Source organism: Setaria viridis, chromosome 9 (assembly GCF_005286985.2).
Source record: "Setaria viridis chromosome 9, Setaria_viridis_v4.0, whole genome shotgun sequence".
Lineage (NCBI taxonomy): Eukaryota > Viridiplantae > Streptophyta > Magnoliopsida > Poales > Poaceae > Setaria > Setaria viridis.
The window spans coordinates 23,498,432-23,514,498 of NC_048271.2; the positions used below are offsets into that span (position 1 = coordinate 23,498,432).

Genomic DNA, 16,067 nt, shown 5'->3' on the forward strand with positions numbered 1-16,067 from the left:
GAGCATCCAGAGCATTGGGTCATGTATTTCGATGGATCACTCAAGCTCGAGGGCACCAGTGCAGGAGTACTCTTGATATCTCCCAAAAGGGAACAACTCAAGTACATCCTGGAAATCTTATGGGAAGTGTCCAACAATGAAGTTGAATATGAGACGCTTCTGCATGGGCTCCGCCTAGTAGTCTCGCTAGGAATAAAGCAATTATTGGTCTAAGGCAACTCACTAGTGGTGATCAATTAAGTCAACGACAAGTGGGACTGCTACAAGGAGAACATGGACACATACTTTCTAGAAGTACGCAAGCTAGAGAACAAGCTCTCTGGTCTAGAGTTCCACCATGTCGCATGCGACAACAACGCTGCTGCGGAGGTCCTATCAAAGCTCGTATCTACTCGCGCTCAAGTTCTAACAAGAGTTTTCATCCATGAGCTACACAAGCTATCCATAACGGAGCCGGCACCATCGACAACCACTGATCGAGATCCTACAGCACCAGAACGGTAGGTCATGATGATCGATGTAGACTTGACCGCTCATCTATTGCGGAGGGATTGTGGCTTCAAGGTCATCTGTTGCGAAATGTTTCTTCACTGCAGAGGAAGACCCAGCCTTAGCAAGCTGCTGAGCCTTTACTTCATCCACGGCATCAGAACCAGTGCTGCTGGAGGACTCGACTATCTCCTTCTCTTGGTCATCGCCTCTCATGATTTCCCGTGTAAACAAGTGAGGAGCGGCTTCACATACATTTTCAAATCCAAGAGGAGGAGGTGCGGAGAAGTATAAAGCAACATCTTCCTGCAAAATGAGACAAGTCATTTGACAAGTACATTCAACATAAGTATTCGAGGGCTAAGGTCATGGGTACTTATAGGCTTCGGTAGGTGTAAGGTACTGAATTCCCACACAATATCATCAAGGTTTGTGTACTCGTAGCCTAAGTGACAACACTGCTGCAACGGCTGAATCCGTTGCTTCATGAAGCTGAATGCGACGCCAAGACCGGTCAGACCTTGTTCCTTCACATCTGCTATCCGCTTCACCAGCTCAGGTACTTGCAGGCAATCACCATGTTTTGGCTCATCAAGCCAGCGACTGTTCCAAGAGGGACGACGTCCTGTCAGCTTGGGGAGTTTCGGATCATGGTTTGCCAATGTAGCACCATTTTTATTTCCACCCGGCATTGGAGTCTATCAATTCGTAGCCCAAATATTGGCTGCTCCTTGCCTCTCACATCTGGATCCTAGCGCCTCCAACCAAGAGGGTATGATCTTTTGAGGGTTGATGCTTCACATGGAAAAACTTCCGGAATAACTAAAAATGCAGCCTGATCCCCATAAAAGCTTCACAAAAGTGGATGGAAATAGCAGTATGCAGGATCCCATTGGGATTCAGATGAACCAACTCCAATTTATAGAAATCCAGCAAGCCCCGGAAGAAATCTGAAGTTGGCAATGCGAGACCCGCTCAATGAAGTAGACAAATATTATCGTCTCATTGGGATAAGTCTCTAACGGGCAGGCGTCGTCATAAGCAGATCTCCAGTTGATGAAGTACCAATCTTGGAGTAACTTGACAGCTACGAGCGCCTCGATTTTGTCCTTCAGAATTGACTGCTTCCAGGCACAAACGAGATTTGGTGGCGCGGTCTGATCGGTTTTCCCATATTTGGGCACCGACAACTATGGTTCTTTCTTCTTGTCGGATCATTTCTTCTTCTCGCATTCGCCCCTTTCGACGCAACAGCTTTCCTTCCCATCTTTGATGTCACGAGTGTCTTCAGTCGCATATGCACGGGGGCTGCTTGGTGAGGGGACGGCGGCGCAAGTGTTCGAAGATCAAACAGTGGCGATGGCGTTACGACTATAGTGCGGAAGTTGAAAAGACAAATGGCAAGGGTAAAACAGAATGGATAACTTCCTTCATTATTTAGTGGCACGGTAACAACTGCGCAAATGAAGGTATTTCAATTTAAAGGATCCCAAAACTTAGGACACTGGTAGGTACTTTTATTTTAGGAGAAGATAAGATTTCTTTCCAGAGATGGTCACGTTGACCAAAAGGTTGACCCTTACCCACCAAACTAGTTGGCTAAAGGCTCGGGGGCTGTGTGCCACGTGTCCATCAACAAAAAAGTTTTTTCTTCAGGTTTTAAGAGGAAAGTAATGCAAATTACGAATTGACCCTCAATCCAACCAACACACAGGACATAAGGTATTACGCTATTCAGCAACATGAACCTGTCTAAATCGTGTGCTCGCGTTTTATCTCGAGTTTCTGATCTCAACAAGCCCCACTAACCAAAACCATACCTGGGGCACCCCCCTCGGTAGGTTGCCAGGTCTAAACACCACACCCCTTGCTGTGAGAGGAACAACAATTGCCCCCATCATCACCACTCTCCCCATTAGCAGTAGCCATCTCTATGTACTATAATTTATTTAGCTCATATTTGCAAATGACTAAACTATGAATAAATTATATTTTTCCCACAATTTATTTAGCTCAAACATAACATATAAATGAAAAAAAAATCTCCATTTATAGCTTATTCTAAAAATGACTAAGTACATAACTCTATTTAATCTTATTATCTCTATGTACCGCAATTTATTCTTCATATTTGTAAAGGACTAAACTATGAAATTATTCCTCTAACCTCAAATTAATCATAGCATCCAAAAAAGTGTATCTCAAACATATATAACACATGCATATAAATGAAAATTTTCTCTATTGTAGCTTATTCTAAAAACTACAAATTACTCTAGCTCTAAAGCATAAAACTTAGTATACTAACCATGTATCAAGGAAGGATGAAGTTTCTGGCCTTTAGAACACTTGAGTGAGTGAAATCCCCGCCAAATGGTCAAAAATCCGGCAGCACCTCCCCTATTACCATGAATGGATGAAGCTCGAGCTAGAGGAAATGGCTCGGGCAGGAGGAAGAAGACGCCTGATTTACAGGAGGAAAGTTAGTACCAGGTGGAGCCTCCACCCGGTACTTAAAGGCCCTCCGGCTCTTTAGTACTAATGAGTGACCTTTAGTACCAGGTGAAACCACCACCCGTAACTAAAGGGGTCACGAGGGGCTCATGAGGAACTAACCGTTAGACCCTGTACTAATGCTCACATTAGTACTGGGTCAAAAATCAACCGGTACTAAATCTTGAAACGAATGCTAAGTTTTTTCGGAGACAAATTGTTCCATAGAGATAGAAAAAAAAATTCCGGATCTCACTATAGGCATGTGATAAGGTGACCTATACCCATTTGAATACACCCACGAGCTAACCATTATCCCATTAACTTGGATACGGACAGATTTTGACCCCTCCAAACGGATATTGATTCGAATACGGATACCGACAGCCAATATCATACCATTTTCACCCCTAGTCACCTCCATTATCTTAAAAAACACAAGAGGCATTGCCTTATTTGCTTACGGGATTAACTCACTAATTATAGCTTCAATCAGGGAGTCTGGTCCCATTAAATGGTTGGGAGCCAGGTACGTGGCCACCATGAACTTGTTGACGGTATACGGCCCTAGCTAGAATAACATTCGCATTATTGTAACCCATGTTTGAAATGTATACTTCGATTCGATATATGTACACTGTACGCAGTCCTTAATTTAGCTATATCCTTTCGGTATCTTCGGGAGCCGGGCGAAGCGGCGATAGAAAAGGGCACGCTCTAATAAGAAAATCGTGCTTTCACGTATGACTTTGACCTTACTAGCAGGGAGATACGTGAGCTATCATTTTTCGGCTACCTACTGACTGCTGAGATATCACACGCGACTGGCTCTATAAGGACAGCAGGAGAGGTCGTCGCTTGACTTGCCGTCTAAACTGCGTTGTGTGTGCGCGCGCGCGCGTGAGGGAGAGAGGGTAGCGTGGACAAGCTAGCTAGCTGCTGGAAGAAGCCATGGGAGAAGAGGAGCAAAGGAATGGCAGTGGACGGAAGGAGGGGAGGAAGAAGAGCAAGTATGCCGTAGCGTGCTCTATTGTTGGCTCCATCATCTCCATCCTCATGGGCTACGGTAAAATCTCTCTCTCTCTCTCTCTCTCTCTCTCTCTCTCTCTGGACTGATATGTGAGAGTGGATTGAATCCAGAGTGCAAACCAGCCACTTTCAGTTCATCTTGACGGAGAACGAACCGAATTCATGTGATCTGAGGGGCGTATGCGATGAAAACTTAGAGAAGTGTTAGAAACTTCCTGATTAACCATTCGGTCATACATGTTTCAAAAAACCTTCAGAAACTCCCCATCTATAGTATAGGTGAGGTTATGTTACGATTCCATACGAAATTTCAAGTCCCAACTCCCAACTAGATTCCATATATTGACAAAATACAAAAATGAAAAAAAAAGGATGGATATGTCTGATTTTTTTCCTTTTTTGGTGTTGTTTGTCCTTCCGTTCATATATGTCCCCAAAATTTATCATGTTTTATCTCTCAAGTGAGTTCGATTCTAGCCTTTAAATTTTGCATGGCATCATAACATGAACACATCAATGAAAATTGTTCACGTACGAAATATAGGAAGTTGGCGTGTGACGCTTGATCACTTTGAGAAACCAGGCTATACCTTTAATATGCAATAAGATTAGCCCACCTGAGTATTACTAAAAGTCTACAACTTGGTTCAGGCCATGTGCATTATTTTCTTGATCACGTGGACTATTGAGGTGTTGTTGACTAGTACTCATGGTCCTTGGTTTTATACTTGTGATACATTTTAATTTCTTTTACCTTCGGGTGTGGTTGCTTATTAGAATGTCTGAAAAGTTCATCAAGCCAGCAAGTGCTCCCAATTTCACAAATTGACACCTTCAAATATTAATGCAAATATATAGCGTTTAGTAGTCGAGGGGCTCGAGCCTCTTGACGATCCGATGGGTTGAGGGGCTCAAGCTACTCGAAAATTTAACGAGTCGAGGGGATCGAGCTCCTTAACGGTTTGAGGTGTCGAAGGGCTCTAGCTCGCCCTTAGTATGAGGGCCCGGACTTAGTCTTTGGGAGTTTAGGAGTATATATTGAGTGTCCCTCTGGAAGTGAAGTGCTCAAGGCCCTTGGTCTATATTCAGGAGTTGTAATTTAAAAGGTTGCTTGGAGATATATCTACAACAAGGTCGAATCTGGTTTTAAACTTTTGCATGGAATTATAACTTCAACGCAAGTACGCAACAATGAAAATTTTTCATGAATTATAGAAAGTTGGTATGTGATACTATCCAAGTTATAACTTTAATTCTACCTCCGTCCTTAATGAAGATCTGACGTTTAGAATGAAATAATTAGTTAAAAATAGACTTTATACTTTTAAGAATAGAGGGAGCGTGCAATAAGACTAAACCGTCTTATTGGAATTAAAAGTCCATGTACTCACAATTAGTTATTACAACAAGTTCGCAACTAGCTGTTGGGGCCATGTGCATGATTTTCTTGATTACTACGTGGACGGTAGTCCAAGACTCCAAGTGCTGTTGACTAGTACATGTTGTCCTTCAGTTGTTTATAAGTGATAGAGTTTAATTTCTTTTACCTTCAGCTGTAGTTACTTAGAGCATCTCCAACGGATTGAGAAAAATCTATTCCCCTATACTAGCAAAGGGGATTGAGAAAACCTATTTTAAACATAAAGGGATCACTACTGCAGCAGATCCCCTTTCTGTGATCCCCTTTCCTTTCACCTGCCATGCGGGCCCCACTATCCGTGACATAATTTTTTCCTTCTTCTCCTCCCTTCTCTCTGGCATCTCGCGGCACGATAGGGTTGTGCTGTCGGGCACGGTAGGGTGCCAGCACGCAGGACGGGGCCATGCCGTGGGGCAATGGCGCCATGGCACGGTGCAACGGTGGCAGGGCGGCAGGATAGGGCGGCGCTATAGCAGGGTCAGGCGCGGCACGGTGTGGCGGCGCTGGACGCATCGGCGCAAGTGGGATGGCCAAAGGAGGAGTGGTGGCGCAAGGTTGTTGGGCGCACAACCGTCTGCGGATCCTGCAGGAGAGAAAGAAAGAAGGAACAAGGAGAGGGTGGATTCCCCTTTCTAAAGAGGATATGGGTAGTTTTTCTCAATTGAGGAAAAAATTTAGGGAGGGTGGATTGTTTTCTCAATCTGTTGGAGGTTTTTTTTTGCCTCATTCCCCCCTTTATAGCTAGTTACAGGAAAGGGGGATTGAGTTTCTCAATATGTTGGAGTTGCTTTTAGGGCGACCACAATGTTGTAACAAAATAGTCCATAGGGAATAAAGAATACATGCAACCCAACCGTAAACATTGTGCAACCAGTTCATAGTGCTACGCTTAGTTCCAGCTACCCATAGTACCATGGGCTGCCCATATATTAATAAAAATATAATTTTCTGTCTTCCTCCTCCAACTCTCTCACACCCTCCCACCTCTACGATCGCTGGGATGGTTGGGTTTGATGTTTGTTTTATTTACCTGTAGGTCCTACCTATATGGTCTACTTGATCTTTATCATTGTGCATAATTCAACAACTAAACTACTGACATAGATTCCATTTATTTGGACCAACCAGTCCAAATACATTTGGGATTGCCCATGTCTGCAAAGTCCAACGCCAGCAACTGTTCCCAATTTCACAAATTGAGACCTCCAAATACTAATGCAAGTACATAGCAATTTAGAAACAAAGAAAATTTACAGTTCATGTGAAAGCGGAATAACAGTCTGAGTCGATCGGTATATGCAGACACCGGTGTGATGAGCGGCGCGATGCTGTTCATCAAGGACGACCTCAAGACGAACGACACGCAGGTGCAGGTCCTCGCCGGCATCCTCAACATCTGCGCCGTCGTCGGTTCCCTCACCGCCGGGCGCGTCTCCGACTGGGCCGGCCGCCGCCGCACCATCTCGTTTGCGGCCTGCATCTTCTTCGTGGGCTCCGTCCTCATGGGCCTGGCGCCCAACTTCGCGACGCTCCTGGTCGGCCGCTGCGTCGCGGGCGTCGGCGTCGGCTACGCGCTCATGATCGCGCCCGTCTACGCCGCCGAGATCTCCTCCGCGGAGTCCCGCGGCGCGCTCAGCTCGCTCCCCGACATATGCATCAGCCTTGGCATCCTCCTCGGCTACGTGGCCAACTACCTGCTCGCCAAGCTGCCCCTGGTCTACGGCTGGCGGGCCATGCTCGGGCTCGGCGCGCTCCCGAGCGCCGCGCTCGCCGTCGGCGTGTTCGCGATGCCCGAGTCGCCTCGGTGGCTCGTCATGCAGGGACGCGCCGAGGAGGCTCTCGCCGTGCTCCGGCGGGAGTGCGAGACGGAGGACGAGGCCCAGGTGCGGCTCGCGGAGATCAAGACCGCCGCCGGGCTCGCCGTTGACTCCGCCCCCGGCGTGCCCGCGCCAAGGAGCAGCGGCAAGGGCGTGTGGAAGGAGCTGTTCCTGCACCCGACGCCGACGGTGCGGCGCATCCTGGTTGCCGCCCTCGGCGTGCACTTCTTCAACCACCTGACGGGCATCGAGGCTGTGCTGCTCTACAGCCCGCGCATCTTCAAGGCCGCCGGGATCGCGACCCGCGACGAGGTCCTCGCGGCGACCGTCGGCGTGGGCGTGACGAAGACGGTGTTCATCCTGGTCGCCATCCTGCTCGTGGACCGAATCGGCCGGCGGCGGCTCTACCTGTCCAGCCTGGCGGGCATCATCGCCTCGCTGGCGTGCCTGGGGCTCGGGCTCACCGTCGTCGAGCGCTCGGCGCCCCACCACGCGGCGCGGTGGGCGGTGGGGCTGGCCATCACCACGGTGTTCACCTTCGTGGCGTCGTTCTCCGTCGGCGTGGGCCCCGTCACGTGGACCTACAGCTCGGAGGTGTTCCCGCTCCGGCTACGCGCGCAGGGCACCAGCGTTGGAGTGGCCATCAACCGCCTGATAAACGCCACCGTGTCCATGACGTTCGTGTCGCTGTACAAGGCCATGACCATCGGCGGCGCCTTCTTCCTGTTCGCGGGGCTCTCAGTGGTGGCCGCCGTGTTCTTCTACTTCCTCTGCCCCGAGACGCATTGCCGGCCATTGGAGGAGATCGAGGAGGTGTTCAGCCACGGATGGTGCGCGCACCGCGGAGAGGTGCCCGCGGTGGAGATGCGGGGGTCATCCGTGGGCGATGGCAACGCCAAGACGCAACCGTGATGTGCTGGCAATGTGAAACAGCCATGCATTACCTTGTTACTTACAGTATCTACCTGTGACTGCATGACAGCATTTGTATTTGCCACTCGGGATGGATGGCATGATTCCCGAGGGCAAGGGAAGATGAACTCTTTGCTCATCACGGTTCAAACGGTGAGCAATGTACAGTCCAGCACGCATGTGTAGTGGTATCAACCGTCTTGTTCAGCTTCAGCAGGAAGGTGGCGAAATGTCCATATATCAACAGCAGGTTGATTTGCTTCAATTGTTGGACCACGAATGAATGTTTGTGTATCCTGGGCAGTTTCTTGAATGAACAAGAGCATATATAACCTTTTTTATTTGAGTCCGTGGCTGTGGCGCAACACGTATATCACCAAGTCAGGGGAAAGAAAAGAACTATGTAAGTTGCCCTACTCGCTTAAAAAAAAATCTACTGTCCCGAACCATCCAGCAGCGCCGGCCTCCGCCGCTCGGCCGTCGCTCGCGCGGAAGCTCGCGCGCGGCGCGCCTCCGCCTCCATCTCCCTTTGTCACGGCACCTCTCCTTCGGCTCCTTCTACATTACTCCGCCCCCTACAAGTTCCAGGTAGTGTGCTGCCCCTTTTGTCATCGTTTCCTCCCAGCGGCCTGCCCTCCCAAGTTTATCCCAGCCCCCTCAATTTGATTTGATGCATTCAAAGTTCAAATTGGTTGACCTATAGTTCAATTCTGTGAACCTATATTTCGTTTCGATGGATTGTAGTTCGATTTGGTCATGAGAAGGCTGATTCAGTTGTGGAGCTCGTTACATCGCTGGAAGACTTACGATGCATCGGCAGGATGAGCCTACCATGGAGCTTACATATTCATACCCTTCTTTTTGTGAAACCGCTTGCTTCTTGCTACAAAAAGGTAGAGTAACTATTTCCTTGATTTTAATGTTTTTTTATGTTAACCAACCAGATCCATATTTTCTGCATTTGCATACTTGATTTTCAGCAATCCATTTGGTCTTGAGGCACAAGAGCAGCAGCGCAAGGTACCAAGATGAAATAAGCAATGTGCAAAGTCGTGATATGTAGAGACGCAATTGACACCTGCTGCAACATCAATGCTTGTTTCTACTTCTCCCTCCTCGATTGGTAGGTCCTGATGGGGTTCCTTGCTTCAATTTTGTTTTCTTCCTTCAGAGATATGGTCTAACCTCTAAGTACTTTCTGCATTTCTTTTGCTTCCCCCCTTTCAACTGTTCACAATGATTCGGATTCAACTGCTGCATCTTGCTTTCTTGGATATTCTATTCTTTCCTACTTTTATACAAATCAGAGCTATCAACCTATGTGCCATCCACAGCAATGCTAATTTCAGAATATGTTTTCTTGATTTTTGAAGGCCTCACTCGACGAGAGGGAACCACATCTTCACTTTCCGTTTGTTGCGCTGTCAAAGATTTGGTCGTGTTGTTGCTGCTGGTAAGTTTAAGCGAGCCAGGGAGATCCATGATTATTTGCACTGTCATTATGGTGGTTAATTAGTGGGCTTTGTGCATATCTATTTACATGTAAAAGGATGAATTATATTGTGCCATGTTGAGTGTGCTGCTTTTTTGCACTGGAATTGTGAGATCTGATTGGCTGCTGTCATCCTTATCGGTGAGATTTCAGCAGCTTATTTTTCCTGAATAGCTTAGTGTTGTATTCTGGTGCTACAGGGTACTCTCCTATCATCTTACTTCACTGAAATGGCATAAATACTTTTATACCTTGTTGGCTGATTGCTTTTGTTAATTGCAGCTTCTCATCCATAAGTTCTTTGCGGTGCAGTGTTCGTTAGTACAACTGCCTACCCTGCTTACTTGGTGAGTTTGCAGGCTAATCTTCTCTCTTTACTTTTACTGATTGTCCATGGTTCCTGTTGTATTGCAATTGTTTTTCCCTACAAATTCCATTTGTATTCTACACTACTGTAGGTGGCATGTGCAAGGATCATCATTGATGCATGTTTAGTGTCCTTATGCACGTTTCAATTGTTTGGTGGTAGCCTATATAGTGATTAAGGTATCATTGGATGGATGAATGCCGCCATTTGCACTCTACACAACCAGTAAGTGGCATGTGTCAGGATCATTATTGATGCATGTTTAGTGTCCTTTTGTGGGCTTCAATTTTTTGGTGGTAGGCTACGTAGTAATCAAGACATCATTGGATCGATGAATGTCGTCTCCGGTACTGCAGTGCCTGCAAGTATATAGTTCCTTCCCTGTAAATTGATATTAACTGTGTGCTCACATTTTCTGTGATTATTGCAATGAACATTCATTCCTACTCTACATAGTGGTCCACACATGATCACATATATAGTTCCTTCCCTGCATTCTTGGATCTGTGATTTTACGCTTGCTTCCTTTTTTTTCCCTGTCCAATTCAATTTGTTGCACAAACTGTTTCTGTTTCTGAATTTTTTTAGGTTCTTGAGCCGTATACTGACGCAATGTTTGCACAATTTATAATTTTAGATTCTGTTTTCCTTCTTTACAAGGCCTTGCTGGATGACAGGAATTCGCGTTCCGTGTTCCTGATTGCTGTGGCGTTACGGTCTCGCAGCTGCATTGTTGCAGTTCGGTCAGTCCAGATCGACTATGCTTGTTTTCTTTTTACTACTGTGCCAGTGCTGTAGCTGTCCGTTTCGTGCATCTACGCATTCATTCCATGATTAATTTGCTTGCGTAGGTTAATTAGTCTACGAATTGCATTGTGCTTCAGTGTTCTTCGACGCAGTGCTACTGTCCGCTCGACGAAGACGATGAGGAGGTCCCGGCAAGGAGGGCGGTGGAGTTGGAGATCTTCTCCTCGGTGGTGAGGTGAAGTTGCTTCAGGGTGAGCATGTCCCGCGCCTGGGCGAAGGATGGGAAACCGGCAGTGGAGTTGGTGATGTCGTCGGCGGTGTTGGAGAAGCGCGGGTTGAGGCTGCGGAGGATGTTCAGGACAAGCTGGGAGTCCTGAACGGGATGGCCGACGTCGCGGAGGGCGTTAGCGAGGGTCTTCATGCAGCTGCAATACTCGACGATGGAGGAGTCGCCCTGTGTCATGGAGTGGAAGTCATGACTGAGGAAGATCCTCCGGGACTGCTTGTTGGTGCGAAAGAGACCCTCGATGGCGAGCCAAAGATCTCGGGTGGTCCGATCGTCGTCGGTCATGGCAAGGTCGAGGATGGAGTCGTCGACGGAGTCGAAGAACTAGGAGCGGACACAACAATCTGCTTGATCCCAGTCGGGGTCCTGGGGACGAGGTGCCACCGTGTCATTGATGTGCGACTTGAGGCCGAACTTGTCGCACATGTACATGAAGAAGGACGTCCATCTGGAGTAGGCGTTGGACTTCATCGTTAGCATCACGGGGACGTGAGACTTGATGGAGACGGTGGCGTAGGGGTGGACGGCGGGCGACGGCGCCGGGTACACGATGAAGCCACCGTTGCTGTTTCCGAGCGCGTCGCCGGCAGGAGGAGCTTGGGACGCACCGCCAGAGGAGCCGCCAGTGTCAGGTGGTGGCACAGATGCACCGCCGTTGGCAACAGGGGTCGGTCCAGGAGGCAGCATAGGAGGAGCAGCAGAAGTGGTGGTGTCGCCGGACACTGAGGAGTCGACGGAGGACATGGCGCGCGATCGGGGGGGGAGGGGGGAGCCGGTCGGGGAGGTGCAGCGGAGGGTGGGGTGGCGGCGGCGTAGTAGGGGGGTGCTGCCTAGGGTTGTGCGGAGCAGGGGGAAGGTGCAGGAAGAGGAGGCCCACGATCTAATCTCGTGATACCATGTAGAGAAGTAAATGGGAAAACACCACACACCCTAATCAGGGGGCAACCTCTATATACATGGTCAATATGGCTTGAAGTACAAGAAACACATCAAGTGTACAAGGAAAGGTTACATCTTAATATATACATATACTTCCTAATACAAATTCATTTAGTAGGACGATTATTGATAACTGGTTCTTCATTATTACTGTGCTTATTTCAATTGATTGCTAAGATACCGTATAGCTAGTTGCTTACAGGTACATAGGGCTATATTCTCCAAATAGTATTGTGCTGTCTATATAGCAACAATCTCTATGGACCAGTTTGGTGGAGCTCCCGCCGGCTAGGGCTGCTCGTGACGATGCATTGTAGCAACACTGTTCAAGCGATCCATTTTTCTCTCTCCTCTCCCGCCGTCTCATAAACTAAGGAGGAGCCGGTGGAGCCACAAACTGTGCTCCTTCTATTTCGGCTCCTCCAAACTGAAGAAATGAAGGAAATAGAGCTGCAGCTCCTCCAAACTGAAGAAATGAAGGATTTCGAACGCTCTTGCCGCTAGTCCAAGAGGACTATGCACACTAAGCCTCTTCTAAAAGACATCTACCTAGCTGTGCAAAACAGGTATGGTGCATCAGCTCAGCCAACCAAAATAGCAAGTTTCCCACCAGATTTCATACTCTACTTCCCCACACCACATATACGAGAAACTGTCCTGTCCCATGGATCCATGGAAGGACCTAATTTCACCCTTAGCCTCTCACCATGGACTAACGAATATCGCTGTCAAAAAATTCCATACAACACCATGGTTGCAGTTAACACCGAAGGCATTCCTCCCCAGGCATCCGTCAAAGAATGCCTAAATACCCTTCTACGGCCCTATCGCAACATATAATCCTACAAATTTCATGAACATACTGGGATTTGTAATGTGGAAGGGTACGCACAAAGCACAAAGCCAATTCCTACTAATCGTTCTCTGGGCTTATCTTATGATCATGGCAAGGATCTTCATTCATTCTCACTGAATCTCCACACACGCCTTTTACACTGAGACAGAAGAAAACACCATTACACACTGGGCAACAGACCCATCTGTAGGGACTGACATTGGCGATTCATCAGAAAATAAACATCCAGGTAGCCATAAACACTACACCACTTCATGCCACCTATATCTGCTTATTATGCAGTTGACTCTACTTAGTTCTAACAGCTTACACTGTTAAACAACAGAACTTCTCGAGGATCCTGATATGGTAAGGGAAGCCTTTGAAGAGCAAGTCAGAGGTAAGGTACATATTGCCTCCCCCACCCCTAAACACTTAAAGAAAAAAAAAACTATATATCACATCACTTCATAGCAACTTGCATCATACACTTACCTTCCTCTCTTATTCTACCCTACAACAGAAGAAAAAGCACTAGAAGAAATGTGGAACATGGCCCTAAACAACAACATCACTTTCTGCGCATACTGCTCCAACAGTTCATTTGATCCTAATAACTATGAGACTGTAGGTATGTATACACCAATTAGCTCATCTTCTTTCATCCCAATAGAAACTTCTTATAATTCTGGTCGATACATTACTTTCTACTGATCATGTACCTAACAGATTCAGACCGTGAACCAATGGAATGGAAACATAAATGCTAGTGTAACAATCAGAAGATCCATGAAGGTATCTACACTCTTATTCCAATCTAGCATGACTTGATTATATGCACTGATACTTCATCTTGTCAATGTTTTATTATTTGCACCTATGCAGTTCAGACCTCACGGACCTGAAGGCAAGAACCATTTTCCTCAACGACACCAGTTACCCTTATGCTGCTTCTAATGTTTTAGTAGTGTTAAAAAGTACTCTATAATCCTTTAGATTCAGCTATCATCGGACTTACTAGTATTGTACATTTTTTGGAGTGAAATATTATTGTACATTATGTGTGCCTATCAGAACTGTATTATGCTGCTCTGACTACTTAGCAAGAACATAATTCGGTATCTAGAAAACCTACAGGTACTCCCAACATGGAGACGATCATATCATCTCCATGTACATGTATATTATTTTGTGTGTGCTTATATGAGATCTTTTATATAAATATGTACCAACGCATGTTCACCTGCATCATCAGCTTGTGTAATATATTCTACAATGTGTGTACATTTATATATGTACTAAGGTACATCGTCTTCAACATGTAACCACTTCGACATTGAATCACCTCATACACTTATAAGTATGCACGCAGCATATAGCAATTGGACAATTCCCAATTTATTTTCAAATTTTGCACCAGAAGATTCAAGAATCAGAGAGTTGGTACAAAATTAGGCACCCGTATCAGTGGACTCCGATGGCCCAAAGCACAAGTTGCGCCTCCAAATTGACATGATTCATGCGTGCGGCCATGTCAGTCTGTAAGCGCGGCCGTGGCCCTGAACTGCTTCCACTCGTTGAGCACGCCGGCGAGCTTCGCGAGCTTGTCCTTGAGCCCGACGAGGCAGTTGGCGTGGACAGTGCACGCCTTGTTGAAGTCCTTGCTGAGCTCGCAGAAGCCGCTGAGGTAGGCCGTGTCCACGAACTGCACCCGCACGTCGTGCCGCGCCGACAGCGCGTGCTTCACCTGGTCGAACACGAACTGCTCGTGGTTGCCCGGGTACACCGTCCGCGCCGCGTACCAGCCCCCGTAGAACGCCACCGTCCTCGGCGCCGCCTTCGCGTACACGAACCCGCCGTTCGCCGGCTTGTCCAGGTCGTACGGTTGTCGCCGGGGAACCTGTCGCTGGACATGGCGATGTCGGCGCCCACCGGGATGCGCAGCAGCGGGTTTCCGCAGCCAGATGATGTCCACGTCCGTGAAGATGAAGCTGTAGCCGAGCTCCAGGATCCGGGACTGGAACCGGTTCCTGCGCCACATCATGTTGAGTAGTCCTTGGTCATGTACACCTGCTCCGACGTGTAGTTGATGCCCTCCGCGGGGAGGGCGTAGCACAGCGGGTGCACCTGCTGGCACCGCTCGTATGCCTTGGCGTCCACGGCGACGATGACGAGGTGCTTCAGCAGGGGCTCCGTCCTCACTCCTACACGCACGGAAGCTCTCCAGGAAGAGGTCCATGAGCGACCAGGGAGCCGCTCACGCCTCGTTGGTGAAGGTCATTATGATGGTCTTGTCATCCATGGCTGCCCTCCTCAGCAGCTCCGGGAGCTTGTCGCCTTGTCCCCAGGTGATGAAGAAGAACCTGCAGCCTGCTCACACTCATACACCTAGACTTAAGAAAGATCGATGTATTAATTTTGCGCCGTCATGGAGTCATCTACTACTTACCATGCCAAGCTTGTTGGTGCTGGGATCAGCTTGAGTTCCATTACCTAAGGGCAGTGGCTCTGCATGCTGTGATGACATGACGGAGCACGGGCATGGAGGAGGCAGCAGCAGCACGATGGCGATGGTGGTAACGGCTGCTACTGCAAGGAAACCCAGAATATCTCTCATGCTGTACATCTCGAAGGGGAACGAGAACACACACGGGGATGATGGCTCTCAGGCAGCTTTTATATGGACAAACGAAGTTCATTCTCAGGCCTCAGCACACCCCAACAATAAGGACGCAGACATGACTCGCTACGTCTCGTGCCAATCGTTAGCTGCCAATAACATTTCAGATCAGAGGTGACAATTCAAAACACCTGAAGGGAAACGCGGGCCTCGACTATAGTTGGCCATAAGGCATGAGGCCCATGGGCCACCTCACGGCACGGAAATTTGGCTCAGTACCAGCCTGGACCGGCCCAGCCCAGCTTTTGCCTTACCCATGCTGGCCCGGCCCATGCTTACTGCCGGGCCTAGGCCGTTGCGTCGGCCTGTGAGCTGGCCCGGCCCATCACGATTAACGGTTAACCTGCTAGGGCCCGTAGGAGGCACGTTTAATGCCTAACCCATTACGGGCCGCAAGCTTTGAATGCGCTTGTGAATGCCTTTTAGAATCTAAGTTGTATTTTTTATGTGTTTGCATGTGCAATGCCTCTAAATGCATACGTACATGTGTTTGTATATATGTGCAATGACTCTAATTTTTTACCTTTCAAAATCTAATTTGGTGAAGGTGTTTTTATGGTT

General features: G+C 47.9%; 1 protein-coding gene, 1 long non-coding RNA gene and 1 pseudogene across 2 annotated transcripts; 2 read left to right on the forward strand and 1 right to left on the reverse strand.

Annotated features, from left to right (window-relative positions):
- Nucleotides 1-3,814: 3,814 nt before the first annotated feature.
- LOC117836327 (probable polyol transporter 6) lies at nt 3,815-8,501 on the forward strand. The gene is made up of 2 exons (XM_034715730.2): nt 3,815-4,048; nt 6,734-8,501. The coding sequence occupies exons 1-2, from the start codon at nt 3,934-3,936 to the stop codon at nt 8,158-8,160; spliced, it is 1,542 nt and encodes a 513-aa protein (XP_034571621.1). The 5' UTR covers nt 3,815-3,933; the 3' UTR covers nt 8,161-8,501.
- A 278-nt stretch (nt 8,502-8,779) lies between these two features.
- LOC117836328 (uncharacterized) lies at nt 8,780-13,924 on the forward strand. Its single transcript, XR_004636061.2, has 9 exons — nt 8,780-9,053; nt 9,141-9,283; nt 9,534-9,613; nt 9,935-9,999; nt 10,680-13,076; nt 13,173-13,226; nt 13,350-13,457; nt 13,556-13,621; nt 13,712-13,924. It is a non-coding gene; the product is annotated as an uncharacterized lncRNA (long non-coding RNA).
- Nucleotides 13,925-14,299: 375 nt separating this feature from the next.
- On the reverse strand, nt 14,300-15,775 carry LOC117835469 (uncharacterized protein At4g15970-like; annotated as a pseudogene).
- Nucleotides 15,776-16,067: the final 292 nt, after the last annotated feature.